Source organism: Dermacentor silvarum, chromosome 4 (assembly GCF_013339745.2).
Source record: "Dermacentor silvarum isolate Dsil-2018 chromosome 4, BIME_Dsil_1.4, whole genome shotgun sequence".
Taxonomy (NCBI): domain Eukaryota; kingdom Metazoa; phylum Arthropoda; class Arachnida; order Ixodida; family Ixodidae; genus Dermacentor; species Dermacentor silvarum.
In genome coordinates, this window is record NC_051157.2 from 4,358,883 (window position 1) to 4,381,375 (window position 22,493).

Sequence of the window (22,493 nt, forward strand, 5' to 3'; positions counted from 1 at the left end):
TGTTTTGCGAGCGGTGTAAAACTTAGACGGCTGCGCTGGCATAATTACAACTACGAGTACAACTGAGGTCAAATTTTGCGAACATAGGTGGATGCGCAAAGCTTATGTGCCATGGTAAATGCGGGTTTTATGCTTGGAAAAGAATTGTATTAGTTTTAGAAAGTATCACGCTGCTGCTATTAGCTAGGTTTCCCAATGTCCCAAGACAACTCTGCGTTTCAGACATTTTATACTTTGAAGGAATAAGTAGCGTTCAATTGCAATGTGTCGCGTAGTTTTAAGGTTTCTGGCTTATTTAGAAGCGTTACGAAGAATTATTGAGCCCTCGTCTTCTTTTCATCCACGTGATCCGGTGGTCAATGGCGAGCGCCAGCTAAGTGACCATTTGCTGCCAAGGTAGGGCACGGCCAGCAATCTTCAGCTGCTTTGTGTAGCGTCGATCTGAGGCCAGTGGATGAATCAGCACGGCTTCGGTCTTGGCTGTGGAGACGGTGAGGCCTATGCTACCAAGGAATGCGGTCACCGCATCTAGTGCCCGTTGTAGCGAGCACCGAATGGATGGCATGAACTTCCTCGGCTCCCGGGTCCAGAGTGCCACGTCGTCGGCATAAATGGAGCAGCGAACAGGGAACCGTGGGTCCGCCGGCAGAGATGCGGGTAGGCCCGCGAAGGCCAATTATATCCCAGTCAATGCCTGATAATTCCTCAAACAGCCCTGCTAAGCCTGCCTCACTCGAGAGGGTGCGCGTGTTGAACGTTGCCGGGTTCAGTTTCCAGTGGCGGCCTGTCCGCACCCAGAGATTCTTAGCTCCCTCTGCCGCGTCACTGGTCTGACCGTCGCCTTGGTCAGGTGCTCCGCAGTCGCTGGCGACTGAGGGCCATAGGTTAATTGTAGGAGTGATGAGGGAGGTAGTGGCCGAATACTGCACCAGGGAGGCCAATTCCTGTCCTGGTGAGGGAGTGACATTGTTGAAGCTTAGTGGGCCTTCCTAATTTGGTTGCACCTAGACTAGTATAGCCCCACTAGCTATCGGCAATATTGTTTTTTTTTTGTGTGTGTGTGTCAGACGTAGTGCATTTTTGTGCCTGAAAATGTAGTGGACTGGAGGAGAATTCGAACTTACCACCTTCAGATTAGAAGGCCGGTGTTCTACATCTGCTCCATGCCAGTCACGCTTTTTACGCACTGCTTATTGTGAATCTTAACCAGCTCGTGCGGTCGCTCAAGCTGCCGAACGAGCCTCACTTCGATACAAGTCCAATATTAGCTCCCGTAACACAAGGTGTGGCTTTGCAACTTGTGAAGAAAGCCCTTCCGTAGCCAAGTGGCATCATAACAGGCTGCAGTTTGTATGTTGTTGTTGTTGTTGTTGCCTCAAAACATGGCTCGTACCCACGAGGGGGATTGGCCACACTGGATAAAATAAAACATGCACCTAACAACGAACAAAATGGTAAAGGTGAATAATCAAAATGAAGATTTTGGTAACTCCTTAACACAGATTTTAAGATGTCCTATACTGAAATTAACTTAATAAAAATTAAGAGAAAACTAACTACAAAAATAACAAGGTAACATGTCCCACGGTCGGTGCCCTAGCAGCGTAACCTTCCGGATGCTTCAATAAATTTGTGAACAGCAGTGATCATAGAACCCTGACTTGTGCCTAATTGACAGGCCCCAAAAGACAAAATGTTTGGCGTTGTAAGTGACAAACCCAGATTACTGCTTGGAAATAACAGAAACATTCTACGGAGGGAGGAGAAGCGGTGGCAAGAAAGAAAGAAATGGTCAATAGTCTCCGGTTGATTACAAAACGAGCAGAGATCAGTGATTGATAAACCGGATCTATGAAGATAAAAATTTAGGCGGGGAACTCTGCAGCGAAAAGTTGACAGCGTCACCTCACATTGGCGTGAAAGGCACTTGCTCGTGTTCCACCGAAATTTTAAATGTTGAAAATCGTCTGAAGAAAGTATGGACGAGTCATGGCAACTCAGCAATAAAAGGCGTTTAAATCTAGCTCCTGTTATAAAAGAGAAATCAGGAAGAATATTTATGACCGGACCATTTAGTGATGTCGAAGCGAGCGAGTCAGCTGATTCATTTAAAAAGATTCCACTATGTCCGGGGACCCAGACAAAGCGGACTTCGGATAAATTTTCTGGGGCAAGAGTCGAAAAGATACTCAGTAGGTGTGACTGATTATTGGAAGTTAAATGTGTACAGACCGAAAGCGCATCTGTAACAACTATTACCTTAGAATTATGTGGACCCAATTTTCGGATGGCAAGAATAACTGCCAGAAATTCTGCAAGAAATATTGGAGTGTAATCAGCGAGACGGAGAGCAAAAGACCAGTTGAGTTGATTCGAAAAGATGCCAACACCAGCCTTCTCTGAATTTTGTGATGCGTCCGTAGAAATAACCAAATGAGACGGAAATTGACTAAGATGGTCTTGAAGGAGACCTTCAAGTATGCGCGCAGGAAGAAGTTTTGCGTGTTTTGGAAAAATATCATCAAAAGTTAGTTTTATCTTGAATGAATTAGATTTTGGAGAAATCAGGCGCGGAAGGCTAACTTGAAGTTTAGATAACGTATGTCTCTCTGAGTATGATACGTTAACCCCTCATTGTCTTCCTTTTTTAACACGAAAGTGTTTTATTCCGGGGTCCACCAAGACTTCACTGACGTATTTCCGTCACGGAAATACGTCATAGAACATAATACAAAGAAAGAAACCAGAAGAAAAAGTTCCACAAACATGCAAAATTTGGGAATCGAACCCACGACCTCTCGGTCCGCGACGATAGATCGCCGAGCGTTTAACCCATTGCGCCACAAACTCATTCGCAGAGAGCTACACAGACGCGCCTTATATATCTAACACTCCTCCGTGTACCCGCGCTCTTGCTCGGGGCGGTGCCGCCGCCTATGAGCAGAAAAGAGAAGTACTGCATTATGACACTAAAGCCCGGGATACATGGAGCGAACTTTCTCGACGAACTTCACGCGTCAAGTAACGACGCGGCGACACGACGCAGGATGTTTGCTGTGTTGCAATACATGCGGCGAACGCCGCCGCGCGTTGGCCGCCGTGTTGGCGGCGGTCCCGGCCGCCCGCTTCGAACTGAATTTGGCGTTGTCCTTGTAGAATTCACTTAGTTGGAAGCAAATGACTGCGTAAACGGCTTTCGCTTAGTCTCAGGCCGCTTCGACGACAGAGTATTATGGATAACCTTGAGTAGTTTTCGAGATCGCTTCTCGTTTCGAACGCGTCTAAGCCTAGCGAAAGAAATATCCGATGCCAACGCCATCTATCGGGGAAGTCGGGAGATAGGCATGACGACAGCATGTGGCCTCTGAGATCAGAAGATTTCTGTTGAAGGTTGTTGTAGAGAGCTTGCACTGCTTGTCTGTTTCCTCGCAGATCAGCGGATATGGGATGTACAAATACAACGCGATTCCTGAGAGATCATACTAGGAACTACTCAATCGGTGCAGAGACATGCAGACACGGCAACACCAACGCGATTGCAGACGACGCGAAAAGGCGCGCGCGCGCGAAACACCAGCATGCATTGCGACCGGAACTAGTGCCTCCTGATTGGCTGTCGTCCACCGCTGCGCGCTAGACGCTTCCGGCGGCGGCGTTCGCCCGACGAAAATGTTTGGACAGGCAGATCGGCTGCGGACGGCAAATTTCTTGACGCCGGCCGTCGGACGTTCGCCGCCCGACGAAGTTCTTCGCTCGGACGCCGGTTATTCGCTCCATGTATTCCGGCCTTAACGCGCACCGACAGTGAACGCTTCGGTGGTCTCAGTACTACGACGCCTCGATGCCAGCATTCGAAGGGACGCTGGCATCAAGAAGCACTACCAACGCCACCTAGGTGGCGTTCACCGTACTCAGCACAGCGGAGCGTGGCCTCCGCAATTAGCTCTGAAAATGTTTCTGAAGTTGATCGCGGAGGCTGCAATTACGACGCGCTGTACGCGCTGATTTGACTCGGTGACGATTCAGTTACGTGCTTTGTCTTGCGCGTTGTATTAGTGTGTCAGTTACGTGCTTCGTCTTTCGCGTTGTGCTAGCGTGTGCAGCGTAGTGCAGCTTCCATATGCACGACGGTTGCTCATGGTCATCGACGTTGGTAGTCGTGATGGAGGAGACGTGCCACCAGGCGTCAGCGTGGGTGCATCAACGCCTAAGGGCGCTTTAGCCACAAAACACCAATAGACATTATATATCAATGTGCAATAAACATTACACTACTTCTGTGAAGACACGTTTCACTTTCGTGTTCTATACCGATTCCTATATAAGAGGGATCAACCACATTTTTTTAAAGGTACTGTGCGTCGCAACTGGATCGCAAAAACTGCGTCGCAACTGGATCGCGAAAACTGCGTCGCAACTGGATCGCGAAAACTGCGTCGCAACTGGATCGCGAAAAGCAGGCTGGTGAGCAAGCAATTGGCAACTACGGTATCGATTCTAGGAACAATAGAGGAGAGATGTTGGTAGAATTCGCGGAAAGGAATAGGCTCCGAATAATGATTATCTTCTTCAGGAAGCGCAGCAACAGGACGTGGATCTAGAAACGCCCTAACGGAGAAACAAGGAATTAAATAATTTCATACTCTCTGCCGATCCCAGCATAGTGCAGGATGTAGAAGTATTAGAGTAAAGTGCAGTTACCATAGGTTAGTCAGGTCTAGGATTTCTCTCAATTTGAAGAGAGAAATAATAAAATTAGTCAAGAAGAAAGACACAGTAAGGGTAAAAGCAAACCAATTCAGGCTGGTGCTCGCAAACAAGTATGCAGCTTTAGAACAGGAACATGGAGACAACAGAGGTAATGAATGAAACCGTAGCTAGGTTGATCTAAGAAGCAGCAATTGAAGTGGGAGGTAAGGCACCAAGGCAACCAGTAGGTAAGCTCTCCAAAGAAACAATGGACCTAATAAAGAAACGACAAAGCATGAGAGTGTCCAACTCAAGGGATCAGATGGAATTCGCTGAACTGTCAAAACTGATCAACAAGAAGAAAGTAAGGGATATCCGAAATTACAACATGGAAAAGATTGAGGAAGCAGTAAAAATGGACGCAGCATGAAATTAGTGAGAATAAAACTTGGCATAGGACAAGGCAAGATGTATGCACTGAAATATAAGCAGGGTAATATCAGTAATTTCGATGACATAGTAAAAGCAGTGGAAGAATTCTATACTGACCTGTACAGTGCTCAGAGGAACCAAGCTACGTTCATTCGAAGTAGTGATGAACAGGATACAGAGACTCCTTCTATACCTAGCGATGATATTAGGAGGGCCTTGCAAGAAATGGCCAGGAGAAAAGCTGCTGGAGAAGATGGAATAACAGTCCATTAAATCAAAGATGGAGATATCATGCTTCAAAAGCTTGCGGTCCTGTATAGGCAATGCCTCACGTCTTCAAGTGTACCGGAAAGCTGGAAGAACGCCAACATTATACTCATCCATAAGAAGGGAGGCGTTAAAGAATTGTAGAATTATAGACCCATTAGCTTGCTTTCAATATTGTATAAAATATTCACCAAGATAATTTCCAATAGAATAAGGGCAACACTTGACTTCAGCCAACCAAGAGAACAGGCTGAGGCTTCAGGAAGGGGTATTCTACGATGGATCATATCCATGTCATCAATCAGGTAATCGAGAAATCTGCGGAGTGCAATCCACCTCTCTATAAGGCTTTCATAGATTATGAAAAGACATTTGATTAAATAAAGATACCAGCAGTCATAGAGTCATTGTGTAATCAAAGAGTCCAGGAGGCATTCGAGAAAATCTTGGCAAATGTCTACAAAAATCCACAGCTACCTTGGTTCTCCACAAGAAAAGTAGAAAATTACCTATCAAGAAAGGGGTCAGACAAGGAGACAATCTCTCCAAAGCTTTTCACTATTCACAATGTCATCTGCAAACCCAAGGTTTGCAGATGACATTGTCCTATTTAGCAACAGTGGGGACAAATTACAAGAAATGATTCAGGAGTTTAACCGAGATAGTGTAAGATTAGGGTTGAAAATTAATATGCAGGAGATAAAGATAATGTTCAATAGCCTGGAAAGAGAACAAGAATTCATAAGCGCTAGTCAGCCTCTAGAGTCTGTAAAGGAGTGCGTTTATCTAGGTCAATAATTACTCAGAGAATCTTGATGAGAAAGAAATTTACAGAAGAATAAAATTGGGTTGGAGTGAATACGGCAGGAATTGCCAAATCCTGACTGAGAGGTTACCACTGTCGTTGAAGGGCAAAGTGTAAAATCATTGCATTCTACCGGTGCCAACATATGCGTTGCTAAAACTTGGAGGTCAACAAAGAAGCTCGAGAACAAGTTAAGGACCGCACAAAGAGCGATGGAACAAAAATGTTAGGCCTAACGTTAAGAGACAGGAAGAGAGCGGTGTGGTTCAGAGAGCAAGCGGGGATAGCCGATATTGTAACTGACATTAAAAGAAAAAAAATGGTGTCAAGCCCTTTCGTACCTGCACTGTTGGAGGTGTGTACAAAATACCCCTCAGTTGCGTTAGTGCCTACATCGGCCAAGCTGGCCGATGTATTAATGACGGATTAAGGGAACATGATGCTTCTATAGAGAGTGGATCAGGCTCACATTTGGTCATCCACTGTAGCTCATGCGCATGTGCACCGCGGATTGCGGACACTAGATTACTTGGAAAAAGCTGCGACCAAGCGGCCAGAGAATTGATCGAGGAGTTTCATGTCAAGAAGAGAGCGCCGTGTGTTAGTGTTCCTTTGTTGTAACTCTTTCACAATAAGCAACAGTTTTTAGATACGGCAATTCAAATGATATTGGTCCTTCTTGGCTGCTTCTTGCGCTGAATTTTATCTGTGTACGCATGCGCCTGATGTTTACTTCGGCCTGCGTTTTCTTGAATAAATCAGTTGTAAGTTGGCACTCGCGCCGTCCTTAACGTCCGTGTATTTTGTGTCGTACCGTTCTTAAGCTTGACCTATGTACCAACTAGCTATCCAACAGAGAACATTAGTCTTGATAAGGTTCATGATTTAATTTATAGGTCGAGTTGGTGCAACCATACATTAAGCGGTGTGCTTGACGACAAATAAGAAAATTTGGAAACCACGGAGCAACTCGTGACCGAGTTCGGTGAAAGTAAGGGACAAATGCTGTGTACCCATTTTGACTTCGTCCGTGGCTGTAATTTTTCGCTTTTTGTAAAACAGGCTATCTGGACAGACGAGCTTTGGTCGAACTCAGTACTGAATTTGTCTGGGGTACGAACGGTTTTGTGAATACGATTGCTCATGCAAAAGCGGAGTTGCGTAGCGCACCCCTATTGCAAAAACCAGCGTCTCCCAGTGCCTTCCAGTGTGAAACCAGTGCGTTTTTTGACACTGGGTGGCACTGGGAGTCACTGCGACACTGGTGAGATCGCTGGAGAAGTGCTGGGTCACACTGGACGAGACGCTGGTTTCACTGCTATGACGCTGGGGCGCACTGGTGTGCGCTGTACACACGCTGGTTGTCGCTGGCTCGTACTGCGCTGGTTTCGTTTGTGCCGCACTGCCGGAGTATAGGCGCTGTTGAATATTAAATGCTTGATACAATTTTATGGGCATCTGCTGTCCAAAAAACAGACTCCTGTCCTAAATATAGCGCTATAAGGTGGGATCAGAAATGTCTATTTCGTGTTGGCGGTGCTGCAGCTTGAAATAAAGGTGCGTGATGCTAGCCCTTGCATATGCGACACTTCAGATCACTTTCGCTTTGTACATTTCCCTTTTGACTGTGCGGATAGCTGTATTCGTGAACGAAATATTCGCAAACGCAGATAACGCCTTCGTTTTCTAATAGTTTGCACGCAATCGATGACTAAGTTGTCGCAGCGTTGTACAGTCGACACTAAACAGAGCAGACGTTCAGATTTGTTCGAACGGACCTCATAAAGCCTGCTGCTGATTGATATTATCGCACCGACAACAATACTGCGGTGATGCGTGCGCGTCCACTTTCCCTGCTGTACTAAAAATAATAGTTAAAAGGTTCTGAATCACAAACATTTTCCCATCCGCCCGGTACCCACACCGAGATCGTTCGCTTCAACCAAAGGTTAAGCCTACCGTACGTACCCGCCGAGTTCGTCTACACTATTGGCCCGTCTGGGCTGAGGAATCAACAAGTCTAACGAGGATAAATCACTCCGTAGTTCACCTTTCCCATCGGTGTTTTTAAACAGACCATTCTTTCGTGTGTACAGTGTCAGCATAACAAGCGATGAGCGCCGATTTGACGTGTTATAAACATATGTGCTGTCGCCGAAGGCTGTCAGCCGCAGTAACCGACCTCTTGTCTTACAGAGATATGTGCCTAACATAAGTGTCGATTGAAAAGCATTGTCGAGCTATGGAAATGTTGCATTACCTTTGCGCGAAGAATAAGAGACGGCTGTCAAAATCGGCAGTAACAGCCCGTACAACATTCCGGGTCGGCTGTTCATTTGAGGCTTTCTTCGTAGTTAATATACCAATCGCAAAAGCAAATCAGTGTTGCAGCACTTCCAGGCATACTATGCAATACGGACAATAACTTTTTTGTTCTGATAGAGGCGTAAGCTTTAGTTGAAGGCGATATCACATCTACCATGTCTGTGTGAGACGTCTGGGCAACGCTACAACTGTGTCTGCGCGTTGACATGGCAAAATATGACCCGGTAATCACGGATCGGTGTGGCGTAGTGGCGGAGGTTCGTAGGGCGGAGGTTCGAATCCTCGCGGATTTTTTTTTTTACTTTTTTTATTGCATTACAACGTTCTCTGTTTCTTTCTGTATTCGAAAAAATATATAAGGTAGCCAGACACCACGTACTTCTCGCTCTAAAGCTGCATTTCGCACCAGTACTCCGCGCCCAGTGCCTCCCAGTATGCCGCGCCTTGCCAGCGTCCCAGTATCCAGCGCGCGACACTGGGCCCATAATCAGGCATGACACTGGGCACTGGATACTGGGTTTTGCAATAGGGGCATGATTAAAGGTCAGTGGTTACCATATAGTAATGAGAAGGGGAAAATGCTTAAGCCTTGCCAGTCATCCTCACTAATAAAAAAAAAAAAAGACGACTTGCCGAAACGCGGACTATTTATCTACTGCAGTTCTTGCAGCCCTAAAACGCGAGTACTTGACTCGACCAACCAAAAAACACGGGGATTCGATCGCGACCCGCCGTGGTACAGCTTAGTGCCGCTTCTTTCTGGGGTTTAGCGTGCCAAAACCAGTTCTGATTATGAGGCACGCCGTAGTGGAGGGCTCCGGAGTAATTTTGACCACCTGGGGTTCTTTAACGTGCACTACAACGCAAGCACACGGGCGTTTTTGCATTTCGCCTCCATCGAAATGCGGCCGCTGCGGCCGGGATAGCTCAGTGCCGCTGTTGAGCTCGAGGTCACAGGACTGAACCCTACCACATTTCGATGGGGGCGAGGTGCAAGAACGCTCGCGTACAGTTTCAGGTGTGCGTATAAAGAACCCCAGGTGGCTGAAATTAATCCGGAGTCCCTCACTACGGCGTGCCACAGGTTTGGACACGTAAAACCCCAGAATTTAAATTTATCTACTTAAAACGTTTAGGTTGGATCGCGCTTTAAGGTGTGACCTATCCGAATTCCAGTAAGGAGACACTAAAGAGAAAAGTGATTTCATCTGCACTGGTACGTGACCATTCTACATTGCCAGAAGCACCACCGCGCGAAGAAGCTTGTTGATGAACCAGAAAAAGATAAGACGAGTGGCTACACTGTCGTGAACTTCCCGTTCCAGATAGTCGTGATTTCGATGGTGCCTGCTGGGGCCTAGTTAATGCTTTATCGGTAAAATGGACTACATTGTGCTTTAAAGGATCCACGCACTGAAGATGGCAAGTTTCAGGAGCTATTGCTGAGTCAACGCGGTCCAAATTAGGAAAAATAGTTTCAGTCCATGACGTCGAAATTGAAAAGCTTTGACTTTCATTTTCTCTTCTAATAATCAGCCTATTAGCGAACGACGACAAAGTTTTCAAACATTACTTGATCAAGCTGAACTGATTTTCTCTGTAGGGTCCCGCTATTGGTTGCGAACAGGCTCAGTAAATTACACACTTACGTATCGCTCGCCCTCGACGTGCGTGTTCTCCTCGTAGTCGAGGAGCAACTCGACAGCCTCGACGTACTCGGCGTTGATGGCGTGCAGCAGGCTGTCCTGAACCTCGACGCTGGCGGCGAGCAACGTCTCCAGCAGGGGTAAATTCTCGTTCTCGATGGCCATGTGCACCGCCGTGCGACCCAACGAGTCGGCGCAGTTGATATCCAGTTCGAGCAGATCGGCGCGCGTCTTCGCCAGGTTCACGATCCTGCGAGGCATGAAGCGTCTCCGCTCAGATAAAAAAAGAACGTTGCTCTGTACTTTTTTGATAAATCAAATGGAAACGACTATGCGTATTACGGAACCCTGACCTGGCTACAGGGGGCGGGTCCAGCAGCGACAAACTGACGGTAACACGTTGGACAGACCGCTACGCATTATGCGGCAACGCCATAAAATGTGCCTAAGACGGCTGGTATCGTTCCAAGTTCTATCGTTTAAGTAATACGGTGAAATCAAATTTAAATCCAGAACGTATTCCTACTTTTGCCACGAGTCTTATCAAATCTCTCGATTCATAGCCAGCTAACTCGAGAGTGACTGTCTGGAACAGTATACGTGTACTTGACCCGTGCGAAACAGGATCCTCGATTTAGTTGTGTCATCGGGCAACCAAATAAAAAATCATACAGATAAAAGAAGGCATGGTAGGGGCGCTATTGGCGTGTGTCTTTCGCGTACTCAATGGGCAGATAATCGGGCTGTGAGGCTGGGAAGCCTCAGTTCCAGTCCCATCATCGGACGCGTAATTTTCGCATTTTCTGAGAATCCTTGCTCAGTGAGAGCAATAGCATAATAGCATGGGAGGCGTAGGTTATTAAAATGCGTTTCTCAAAAGTCTTCCTCGTACACAAAGGGGTGGCAGCCTGTGACGTTACTATACGTACCTGTTGACGGTGGGGATGTCACCGTGCTCAGCGGCAAGCAGATACTTCTTCTCGAGCGGGGTCAGCTTTCTGCTGGCAATGCCGTGCTTCATGGAGCGCACCTTGGACGTGAAGTGGAACAAGGACGACGTGTTCTCGTCCTCGCTGCGAATGGACAGCTCGGACTCCTTCCGTCTGCTGGCCGGCAAATAGAGACCGGCGCTGTGATTCGGGCGAGTCTGCCAGCAAGTATACTACACAGTGCTCCCTGAATGAGGCGGCATTGCGCAGGCGCATGGCCGAAGTAGGCTGCATGACGAAATATAACGTCAGCCTGTTAAAGAACGGCATCATTCGGAATGAGCCATTTGTCCCCTGTTGAAGCGATGCGCATGCGCTGGAGTGGAGTCACTTGAATAATAAGATTGCCACAGGAAATACGCAGAACGTACTAGTACGTCACGCAAAGCCATTGCGATGTGACACAAACATTTCCATCACACGCAGGATTCTGGAACACGCGTAGCAGACGTGCCATTTCTCGCAAAGAACGTTTTTTTTTCTCTCTTTTTTTACGCTTTTCGTTGTTTTTCCGGAGCCAATGACTTTTTGGTAATGCCCTGCAATATGTCATCTTAACTATCTGGTGTGATGCATCAGCACGAGCTGCTGCGTCTGTTTCGCAGTGACTTGGATGCTTCCCTTCAAATAGGCCCCAAAACAACGCGCGCGCTATGAGGAACTCTGTCGAAACTGCGGATTAATTCCGACCAGCTGGGATGTCTTGAAGTACGACTACTAAGTAAAATTGTTTTTGCATCTCATGCGCCACCTGAAATCGAACCCCCAACCTCACCAGCAGAGAGCCACTGAGTCATCGCGTGGCGGGTTTGCAATTTTTTCGTTAAGCGTGTTTTTTCCAGGGCGCTGTTTTCAACGTAGCGGAGCCCACGACTGTAGTTGACAGGTGCGCGTAGAAGGAAAAAAAAATTTGCAGCTCTGGAGAGCTTTCTCGTGACTATTTCTGGTCGCTATAGATAGTGGCAACGTCACCGAGAGTGTACATCACTCGATGAATATTTCGCTTTCCACGTGGGAACAGCCAGCGCGGGGTGTAAAATACACGGTGCGCAAAATTGGAGACCTGTTGTTTACCTCGTGAACTTTTTTTTTTTTTCGTTTTGCGTTTGCTTGTGTTAATCAACACTAGGTCGAAACCCGTCCCATCATGCGCTGAAAGTGCCGAGTTCGACGGGCTCCTAAGTTCAACGAAACAGAATGAATAAGGCCCTACGTGAGGTACGTCTTTTAAAAACGAATGATCTGTGCAGACGTGCATATGTGCCCCACATAGGAAGCCGTCAGCTATGCCTGAAGTATTCGCTAGTTGCGGCAAAAACTATGGCAAGAAAAAGGGAGAGCAATAGGAAATTTAGTTAAACTTGGAGCGAGTGCACTTCCCCTCGCCGAGTGCCACTTCGGCGGCGTAGACGACAAAACGAAGTATCATTCAGGATTGATGACATTGACCATCTGTGAAACCATAGGGCGTGGCATGATTTGCAGCATTTTGAGATCTACTAGTGATTACTGCTTTATTACGAAAAAAAATGCTTGTTTACAAGAACATTCGCATTAAAAAATCGAGATATTATACTTCTCATTAACACGTCTATTCTTAATGAGCCAGTATAGGCAATGAACCAATTCAAAATCTAGAGGGTCTGCATTGCCTGCGATATGCTACAGCGATCCCAACGGTGTGTGCGGTGGAAAATCAGTGTGGCGGAAGAACTGAATTTTTCCCCTTTAGTTAAGTTTAGTTCAGTTCAGTTTTATTCCTGAAAGGCCCCTTTTTGGGGGGCATTACATAAAGGGTGGGGTTTTATTTATATTAACAAACAAGCAGTGAAACTTGTTTTAGTGTTGTAGGTGATCACTAATACAATGATGTACGTACGTTATCCTCAGTAAAGAGACTCAGCGATAGCCCTAAAGTTGCAGATATTGCATAGTTCCGCCGCTAATACTGAACTTGTTATGGTTCATCTAAATAGGTGATAGTACTTACACAGAACTGTTTATTTCTTTTTCTCTCATTCTTTTGCGAACACAGAGCAACAAGTACACTGCACTCGAAACACTAACCTTGATCCAAACTTCCGTCGCAGGTTTGCAGCCTCCGGTGGATCCATCTTTGCGCCCGTTTGTTACCTAACGTGCGAGAAGAAATGGAAGCCAGAAGGAAAACTAAGACTACTTGCAAAGGGGCAATACATGCAAGAGAATGAACTAGATCACTCACTGAAGAACGGTTAGCCGTCGCCCAGCAAGCTCCCTGCTGATTTTTCCCAACTGCGGCTACCTTTCTGTGCCAAATTGCTGGCCTTGCACGCAGCCGCAGACTGGCCATGTCACACCGGACTTGGTTGAGAAATGGAATTAGGGGAAACCGCAGAACGACCGAGCGGTCAGCCCTGGCGAGGCTTCTGCCGCGGATTGCGCTTCGCGGGCTTCTGTCTTTCTTACCCTCGCCTGTCCGCCCAGGCTTCCCAGCCGGTGGCTATCCACAGGTCTGCACACACACAGTTTGGGAGATACCGTGGTGGCGTTATAGAGACTATATAGCGATTAGAAAACTGCAGTAAAATAGTAACACGGTATGCGGCGTTCAGTTCTAGTGTCACTGCACATGTGACGATTCGCCGAGCGACAAGTCCCGGAATTGTATCCTTGTCATGGCTCCCGGAGGAGCGGTTGAAGGTCCAGAGAACGTTCTTCCGCTACATTTTTCAAAAGGCGCTTTAACTGATGTGATAAATCAAGGGTTCGATGATCCTCTGCTACCGGTACTGCAGCAGCAGCCTCCTTTTTCACTTGTGCTTCAAACTCCTCACATGTGACTTCCCGGCTTCTTCGAGAGCTTTTCTGCTGAGCTCTTCTCGCGGCGTTAATTGGTGTAATATTTGCCGACATGGTCGTCACCGCATGATGTCGCTTGTCGGCTTGCAATGGCCAGGGGTGCTTGTGTGCGCGTGCCCAGTGGCTCGCAGCGCCCGTAGCAAGTGCGGTCAACCCAGTGAAGACACTTGGTCCGTAGGACATCCGAATTATGTCTCAATGTCCGTTCACCGTTTCGGAAATAAATAGCACATCCGCCCGACGTCTACTTTTTGATATCCTACCAACGGACCTCCCGAGAATATCGCACATAGACCTCTTTCAGCTTTCCTACCACGGATGTCTCAAGGATATCACACATAGGCCTTTTTAGGCGTACACGTGAATATTTGTAATCGAAGAGGCTATGTTTTTTGAGTTTCCTCATAACATGATTATGTTTTCTCGTATGCTAGAATTACAATTCAAGGATATCATGTGTGCCGCTCGTTTGCACGTCCTAGTTTGCGAATTTTCTTAGACAGTTTACATTCAAACGTTGTTAAGTTCAATGAGTGCCGATTCAGTGGGCCAACATAGTAGCAGGAACGCCGTGTATACCACAACGATGGCTCCAGACTACTCTTATGAATTTGTCACAGTGGTGACAAAGCATCAGCCGCCTTGCGTATAAATATATACATTGTCACGAGCAATAAACGTTGAACGAGCAATAGAGACACTTTTGAGGATGTTGAAGACTGGCTGGACCACTTCGATCGGGTTGCCAGCATCAACGAGTGGGATGATGTTCGCAAGCTGCGGAGAGTTTACTTCGCGCTGGAACACTCTGCGAAGACGTGGTACGAGAACCATGAGGGTTGCTTTGCGACATGGCATGAGTTTAGCCGACAGCTCCGCGATGCGTACCGCAACGCCGAAAGAAAGGAGAGAGCTAAGCCATCTCTTCTAGGAACCAGCGGCCCAACGAGAGAGTCTCGATGCTTGTCGAGGACATGCTTCGTCTTTTCAGAAGCGCAGACGCTGCAATGTTCGAGGAAAAGAAGGTGTGACATTTAATGCGTGGAGTCAAGGAGCAGCTTTTCGCCAGACTCGTACCCAATCCACCAACGGGTGGACTCAAACACACCGACGCTGACTGTCTCTCACGTGCACCAGTCGGTATTGCCTCCGCTGACCTTGAAGAGGATGACACTCTTCTTTCTGCCGTATCAGCAACTGACTTGGCTCAACAACAGCGCGACGACTTGGAGCTCAGCCCTCTCATTGACTACCTGGAAGGGCGCACGTCAAGTCTTCCTGGAAGTTTCACACGCTCACTAGCCTCCTTTTGTTTCCGGGATGGCGTCATTTATAAGAAGCACTTTTACCATACGCAAGCTACATACCTGCTAGTTGCGCCAACGGGTGATGATATTTCACGCGCCCGTCACGACGAATCATCGTCCGGATGCCTAGGCTACACACGCACGTTGGAACAAATTCGCCGCTCTTACTGTGGGCCACGTCTCGCAAAGTCTGTTAAGCAGTGCGTTCGCACATGTCGCAACTGCCAACGACGCAAGACTCCACCTGTGTGGCCAGCAGGACTCCTACAACCAATAGCGACACCAAAAATGTCATTTCATTAGATTGGTATGGACTTGCTGGGATCATTCCCTGCGTCTTCGTCCGACAATCAGTGGCAATCCCACAGGCTACCGCAGCAGACGTCGCCCATTTTTTCGTGAACAGCATCGTCCTCTGTCACGGAGCGCCAGCGGTCGTCATTACTGATCGTGAGACAGCTTTCAACGCCGAGATGCTACAGGGAGTCTTGAGGCTAAGTGGCACTGCACATCGCAAAACGACGGCTTATCACTCCCAAACAAATGGACTGACTAAACGCCTGAACAAGACAATCGCGGATATGCTATCAATGTATTGCCCCATTGACCACAAGAAATGGGACGATATCCTTCCTTAGGTCACTTTTGCATACAATACCGCAATTGAAGAAAGTACAGCATTCACCCCTTTTCGCTTAATCCACGGTCGAGAGGTCACCACAATGCTCGACGCCATGCTCCTTCCCGACAACTTGGGAACATTTCACACGGATGCATCCATGTTCGCCCAGAGCGCCGAGGAGGACCGTCAACTCGCGCGATGCTGCAGTATTCAATGTCGCCAAACCGCAGAAGCACGCCGCTACGACCTTCGCCACCGAGAGGTTGCCTACAATCCTGGCGATGAAGTGTGGGTGTGGACCCCCATCCGATAGCTCGGCTGGTTAGAAAACTTGCTCCGTCGCTACTTAGGTCCCTACAAGGTTGCACGGCTACTCAGGGACGTTACCTACGAGCTTCTCCCAGAAGTTGATGTCTGTCTCATCTTCAGGCCAGAGGGCCTTCCTCTGGTCGGCTTCCATCCCTCCTCAGAATATACCGGTGGAGCTGTTCCTTCGAAGCGAAACCAGCAACGTTCCTGTGGCTTTGGTACCCACGAACGGGGGGATGATCCGTATGAAGAATCCTAAAGCCATTCAGACAGAACTTCGGGCAGTATCCACTCACTTGCAGCAAATCACAGAGGCTCGACAGTTTGGACGAGGGGGGATCCTCTGCTCGTCACCGGACCAGGCATGTGTGCAAGATCTGCTAAAATGCACTAATTTCGCTTCGCACCCGCTGAGCTGTTTCATCCCACTTCACTTAGCTTGCTGCAAAGGCCTAGTCCTCGGTGTAGATGTAAGTTTGAGTCCAGCAGAAATCTTAGACATTTTTTCTCCGGCAGGTGTAGTATCTGTCTACCGATGCACAAGGGTAGTCGACAACAAGAAGATTCCTACTAAAACAGTTATCGCAACGTTTGCAGGGATGGCTCGCCCATCAGAGATTAAGTCCTGGTCAATGATTTACAGGGTTGAACCCCTAGCCCCTCGAGCACTACAGTGCCTCAAGTGTTGGCGTTTCGGACATATGGTTGCCGATGAACCACTCGATGCCGTAAATGCGGGGATGAACATGGTGTCAACAACTGCACATCTCAAGATGAATCATGCTGTTTGTGTAGTGCAAATTATCCCCGCTGATGATTCCAACTGCCCCGCAAGATCAAAGGAGCTTCAAGTGGTCGAAATAATAAAAAGTGGACGTTGCTCTCGTCGTGAAGCTCTTGCTGAAATTCAGAGCAGAACACAGGGATATGCTGGAGTTACAGCCCGCCACTCACTCAGTATGGACCCACTTTTTTCCCAGACTATCACAAACGTAATAGAGAAAGCTGTTGAAAAAGCAATAGAAAAGCTTCTAGAAAATCTGACAGACTCATTGGCGTAAGTACTGTCTACGCAATTCTGAGATATCTCAGTTTATAACAAAATGTAGTGTCCAAAATCAGATCTGCACTCTTTCTCAGTCTCCTAAATTACAATTGCCGAAATCACTTCCCTCCGCCAGCGGAGATTTATCGCGAGCTTCAAGTTCGCAACAATTTGATCAAGAATTTCACTCGGAATCAGAGTCGCTAGGTAATCAGGATGTAGACATGAACCCTCGTACTCATAAACGCACCAGATCTCCTAATGGCAAACTGCCTAGTTCTCCTACTAACTGCAAAACAAAAAAGTGTGCAAAAGATTGCCTTAATACGACAGACTTTTTGAAAGAAAGTATTTTGGAGCAAGCAGTGGCTGTTGCTCATCTTTCGTCAACATAGGGTGCCTTAGAATAGTCCAATGGAATTGCCGGTCAATACTTTCTGCTACTACTGATTTATATTTAATTTCCCAACATACTCTCGATATTATACTGTTGCAAGAGACTTGGTTGACAGCTGGTCAAGATTTTCATTTAAGAAACTATCGTTGCTTTCGATTGGATAGGCATTCCCGAGGTGGAGGGTTGGCTTCGTTCGTTTCATCTAAAATTTGTCATAGAGCAAAAATTTCATATAATACTATATCTCTTGAATGTGAAATTTTAGTATCAGAAATAACACTTCCAGGCTGCGCACCGCTATCTATAGTTAATACCTACTTCCCTGCTGGGATACAAGATGTCCGTGCACTTGACGTTACCGTGGACTACTGCAAAAAGAACACGTTGTTCGTGGGTGATTTCAATTCACATCACGTGGCGTGGGGCTTCCGCACTGATGCATCCGGGAAACGTTTATGGGATTGGGCTTCTTCGAACAAATTTAATTGCTTAATTACTAAAGTTGCGACTTTTGTTCACTATCAGTCGTGCTCTGTCTTAGACTTATCATTGGCTAGCTCAAGTTTATCATTCTCTTCTTGGGCTGTCGTTGATGACGCCACAAGTAGAGATCACCGTCCTTTACTGATAGCTACTGTCTTCCCCTTAATTTCTTTATATAACGAAGTACATGTATTTGTGGACTATTTAAATTTTAAGAAAACGTTAAAGTCCATGTTAGCATCTTTGATAAGTATGGAAATAGATACTAAAGCTATGCGCCTTTGTGCGGTTTTGAAGGATACCCTAAAGAAATCTGAGTTTGCAGTATCGAAAGCAAAAGGTAGTTCTGGGTCTCCCTGGTGGAATCTTGACTGTGCACGAGATTATAGACGCCGAAAGGCTGCGTGGAAGAAACTCCTTCTTAACCAATGCCCTACAATTTGGAGTAACTATACGTATGCTACAGCTATGTTTAAACGAAGAGTTTCATTAGCAAAAAGTAATTATGATGAAAAACGTTATAATTTTCTGTCGAAGAGTCGCAATAAAAAAGCGCTTTTTAGGTTTCTTCGTTTTCGCAAGGCTATACCAACGCCAGTAAATATTGATTCAGTAATCCCATCGCCTAAAGAATTATCAGAATCCTTGGAAAAAATTTCCAGAGGATTAGAAAACCGTTTTACAGTTTAGTTACAATTGAACTTTTTCAGGATTGCATATGAGGACAGTTTTTTTAATGTGACGATTGAAGAGCTTTCGCACGTTGTGAGACTGCTACCTGCCTTAGCTCCAGGTCCAGATGGCATAGCAACGAGCATGCTAAAAATGTTTTTGACGTGTCTCCACAGGACCTACTTAATATCACCAACTACTCCCTAAAGAACAGTTGGATTCCTCCAGATTGGAGACTTGCTATGATTGTCCTCCTACTTAATAAACAAGGAGCGGAATTGCATATGGACAACATAAGGCCAATTGCATTAACATTTAACATTACGAAACTAATAGAAAGAGCGTTATACATCCGTATAATGAGCTTTTTAACTACTAACACATTACTGAGCTCATGTCAGATCGGATTTAGACCAGGATGCTCGATTTGGTGTGCGCACGTTGATTTGGAGGGACGTATTAAGCTTGCTCGTCACAGGCGACAGTTTTCAGCGCTAGTGGCTCTTGATGTAGTTTAGGCATACGACAGTGTAGAGCATATCATTCTCCTCAATATCCTAAAGAGCATGAATTTTCTCCCTTGTATAGCAAATTGGATTTATGAATTTCTGAGATGTAGAAAATTCTATTGCTCACAAGGCGGTGTTTCGGCGTCAAAATATAATCAGTCCAGGGAAGTTCCACAGGGTTCCGTTCTTTCTCCCATTTTGTTTAATATTCTAATGAACCCAATTTCACTGTGTGACGATGTACAAGTGTACGTCTACGCAGATGACGTTGCATTCTTTGCGTCAGCGAGTGATATTCACTCTCTGCAAAGAATATTACAATCATATTTAGCAATACTTGAAGATTGGCTTGATGATCTTCGTATGACATTAAATGTTAGCAAGAGTGCCTTGCTTGTATTTCCCTTAAGTATACCGGTTAATGTCTCCCTCCAATACCGTCAAGAAATGATCCCTCAGCGTGACCTTATGAAGTATCTAGGCGTTATATTCGATCAAAAACTTAGTTGGCGCAACAACATCGAACATGCTACGTCTAAGGCAGTGCGCGCTGTTGGCATGATTCGAAAACTCGGTCACCGCCGCTCTGGGCTACGCAGAGACACTCTCATTATGATCTATTGCATGTATCTTCGACCCGTATTGGAATTTGGGTGTGTTTTATTATCTGGTGGTCCAGCGTACAAGATCAACCCCCTCGTTCTTCTAGAGCGAGAGGCCCTCCGGATTTGTCTCGGATTGCCAAAATTTGTTTCCAAATTTGTTTCTAATAATGTATTATATCAAGAAGCCCGATTACCCACACTCGTTTGCAGATTCCGCATCCTTACAGTAAAAACCTACTTAAGGGCACAGGGTAGGCCCTATACCTCCCATGTATATTGAGCCTTATTTGAGATCCATTTTCTCAGCAACTACTGCGTGTAGCGCATTCGGGTTTGTTTCATTTGATTCGCGATCATGTTGTCTTGCAGTGGAACTAGAACTAAGATTATTTGTCAAAGATCAACAGTTTCGCAATTTTTTTACTAACACAGCCAGTTTTTGTTGTTTTTTCCAAAGAAAACAATTCAGAGAAAATTAACTGTTGAGTGCATGTGTACCATTCTAGTTCAGTAGCTGTGCATAGGTGTATAATTTACGGTGGCTAAAAATCAACGTGCTGTGATTTGAAGTTTTTATAAACATGGGGCAAATGTAACAAAAAAAAATTATTTGGAGATATTGAGGGTCAAAGACAAAAAACATGTTCACTTCATTTTCTTTCAAAAACAAGATGCACTGAACCATTTGCCTAATAGCCACCAGCCACATAGTCATTGCCAGAGACAGCGTTTCGCTTCTCTGCTTGTTTTCTTGTTTCCCTGGCTTGTTTTGTCACGTGTTCGGCCTCTCTCTTGGCAAAATACAGTCGACAACGGTCCACTTCACCCAACCACATCACAGTGTTACGCACTGGTGATATGCCAAATGCCTTCAGGACGTTAACTCTTGCCATCCAACCTTCATTGAACATGAGCACAGCATCAAAGGTGGCAGTTTTGAGCATGTCCATTCCGAGGAACACATTTTTGGTGCGCGCTCCCACACGACATGGTTAAATGACTCATTAGCAATTTGTGGCTTGCCGTGTAAGCACTTTTTCAGCAGGTCTGGGTAGAACTGTTGGAATATTGGCTTAATGGCATGAAGGACTGGTGCAGGCAAGTATTCTTTGTGCACAAAAGCTCCTGTGTCAATTGAGCCTTGTTGTATGCGCACCAAGTGCCGTCATCTTTTGGGCAGAGCCCGTGACTTGGGTCGATATCCGTAGCCAACATGTGAAAATATGTTGCCCAAACAGCTTTCCGCATACTTTCCAAGTCACCAGTGTTTCTTCCTATGGCTAAGCCATAATAGGTTTGTCTTTTGTCAATGCAAGTGTCAGTCAACCGCCCCAGTCCTGACAGACCTTTGCCATAAGATAGCTTTGTGCCCTTGCTTTCTTCAACTTTCTTAGCCTGGTACCCACTCTCTTTTGTACGTGCCCAATGCACTCTTCTTTCGTGATTTCCACAAAATTTACGTTTCGAAGAAGCATGAGCGATTGCTAGGTTTTGCTAGGTGAAAAAAGAGGGCGTGGCCGCTCGTCACTTGGTTTCGAAAACCGGGTCTTTTTGGCTCAATCAAAACGCGGAAAAACATGTGGGGTACTGGATATTGTTGAGGAAGGCCTGAGCATTCCAAATAAGTGAAAAACCAAAAATCGAATTTTTAAAAAATTTTGCCCTACCCTGTGTCCTTAAACATTTACGCATCTTCATTGAGACGATCGCAGTATGTATTTATTACCGAGAGATCTGCGTTCTTTGAAGAAACATGGTCCCGTCTATACAATCCGCAAGTTCTTTTTGTGCAAGCACAACTAGAACTGTAGGGGCGTGCCCTAAGCGCGCTCCCGATTGCAGCGCCAACACAGCGTTGCGCAAGGCGCGCGAAATAAACACAGATTGCATCTCTGCGTTCGTTGTGTGCTGACGTGCGTCCCGCCGCTCGTATACAGGCGGCGTTCTATAGGCGTCGTATATCGCGACCACTATAGCTTGGTGACCCGGACGTACGTACGTGATGGCTACGAACACAAGTCCCACGTCGGCGGACGACGGTACTCAACAGCAACCGCAGTCAACGATGAGCAACGAGAACCATTCCCTCACCATCGACATGGAAGCAGTCTCAAACGTCCAGGTGCGTCTCCCGCCATTTTGGCTGAAGAACCCGGACGTACGCACGTTATTCGGCCACGGCACTCACCGGCCACGGCGCTCACCAGGCCACGGCACTCACCAGGCCACGGCGCTCACCGGCTACGGCGCTCACGGGCCACGGTCCAGCACGCCGGCCATGGTACGAGCACGCCTGCCACGGTGCGAGCACACCGGCCACGGTACGACCACGCCGGCCACGGTGCGAGCACGCCGGCTACGGTACGAGCACATCGGCCACGGTACGAGCACGCCGGCTATGGTACGAGCACATCGGCCACGGTACGAGCACGTCGGCCACGGTGCGAGCATGCCGGCTACGGTACGAGCACATCGGCCACGGTACGACCACGCCGGCCACGGTGCGAGCACGGCGGCTACGGTACGAGCACATAGGCCACGGTACGAGCA

The 22,493-nt window shown here is 46.8% G+C and overlaps 1 protein-coding gene across 1 annotated transcript in view; it reads right to left on the reverse strand.

Annotated features, from left to right (window-relative positions):
• The window catches only part of LOC119448020 (transient-receptor-potential-like protein), a 166,949-nt gene extending 153,682 nt beyond the window's left edge, over positions 1-13,267 (reverse strand). Inside the window, exons 1-3 of the mRNA XM_037711526.2 lie at positions 13,221-13,267; positions 11,094-11,267; positions 10,168-10,414 (exon numbers count right to left, since the gene is read on the reverse strand). Of these exons, the coding sequence (XP_037567454.2) occupies positions 10,168-10,414; positions 11,094-11,267; positions 13,221-13,267 (468 nt within the window). The remainder of the gene's footprint in view (positions 1-10,167; positions 10,415-11,093; positions 11,268-13,220) is intronic.
• Positions 13,268-22,493: the final 9,226 nt, after the last annotated feature.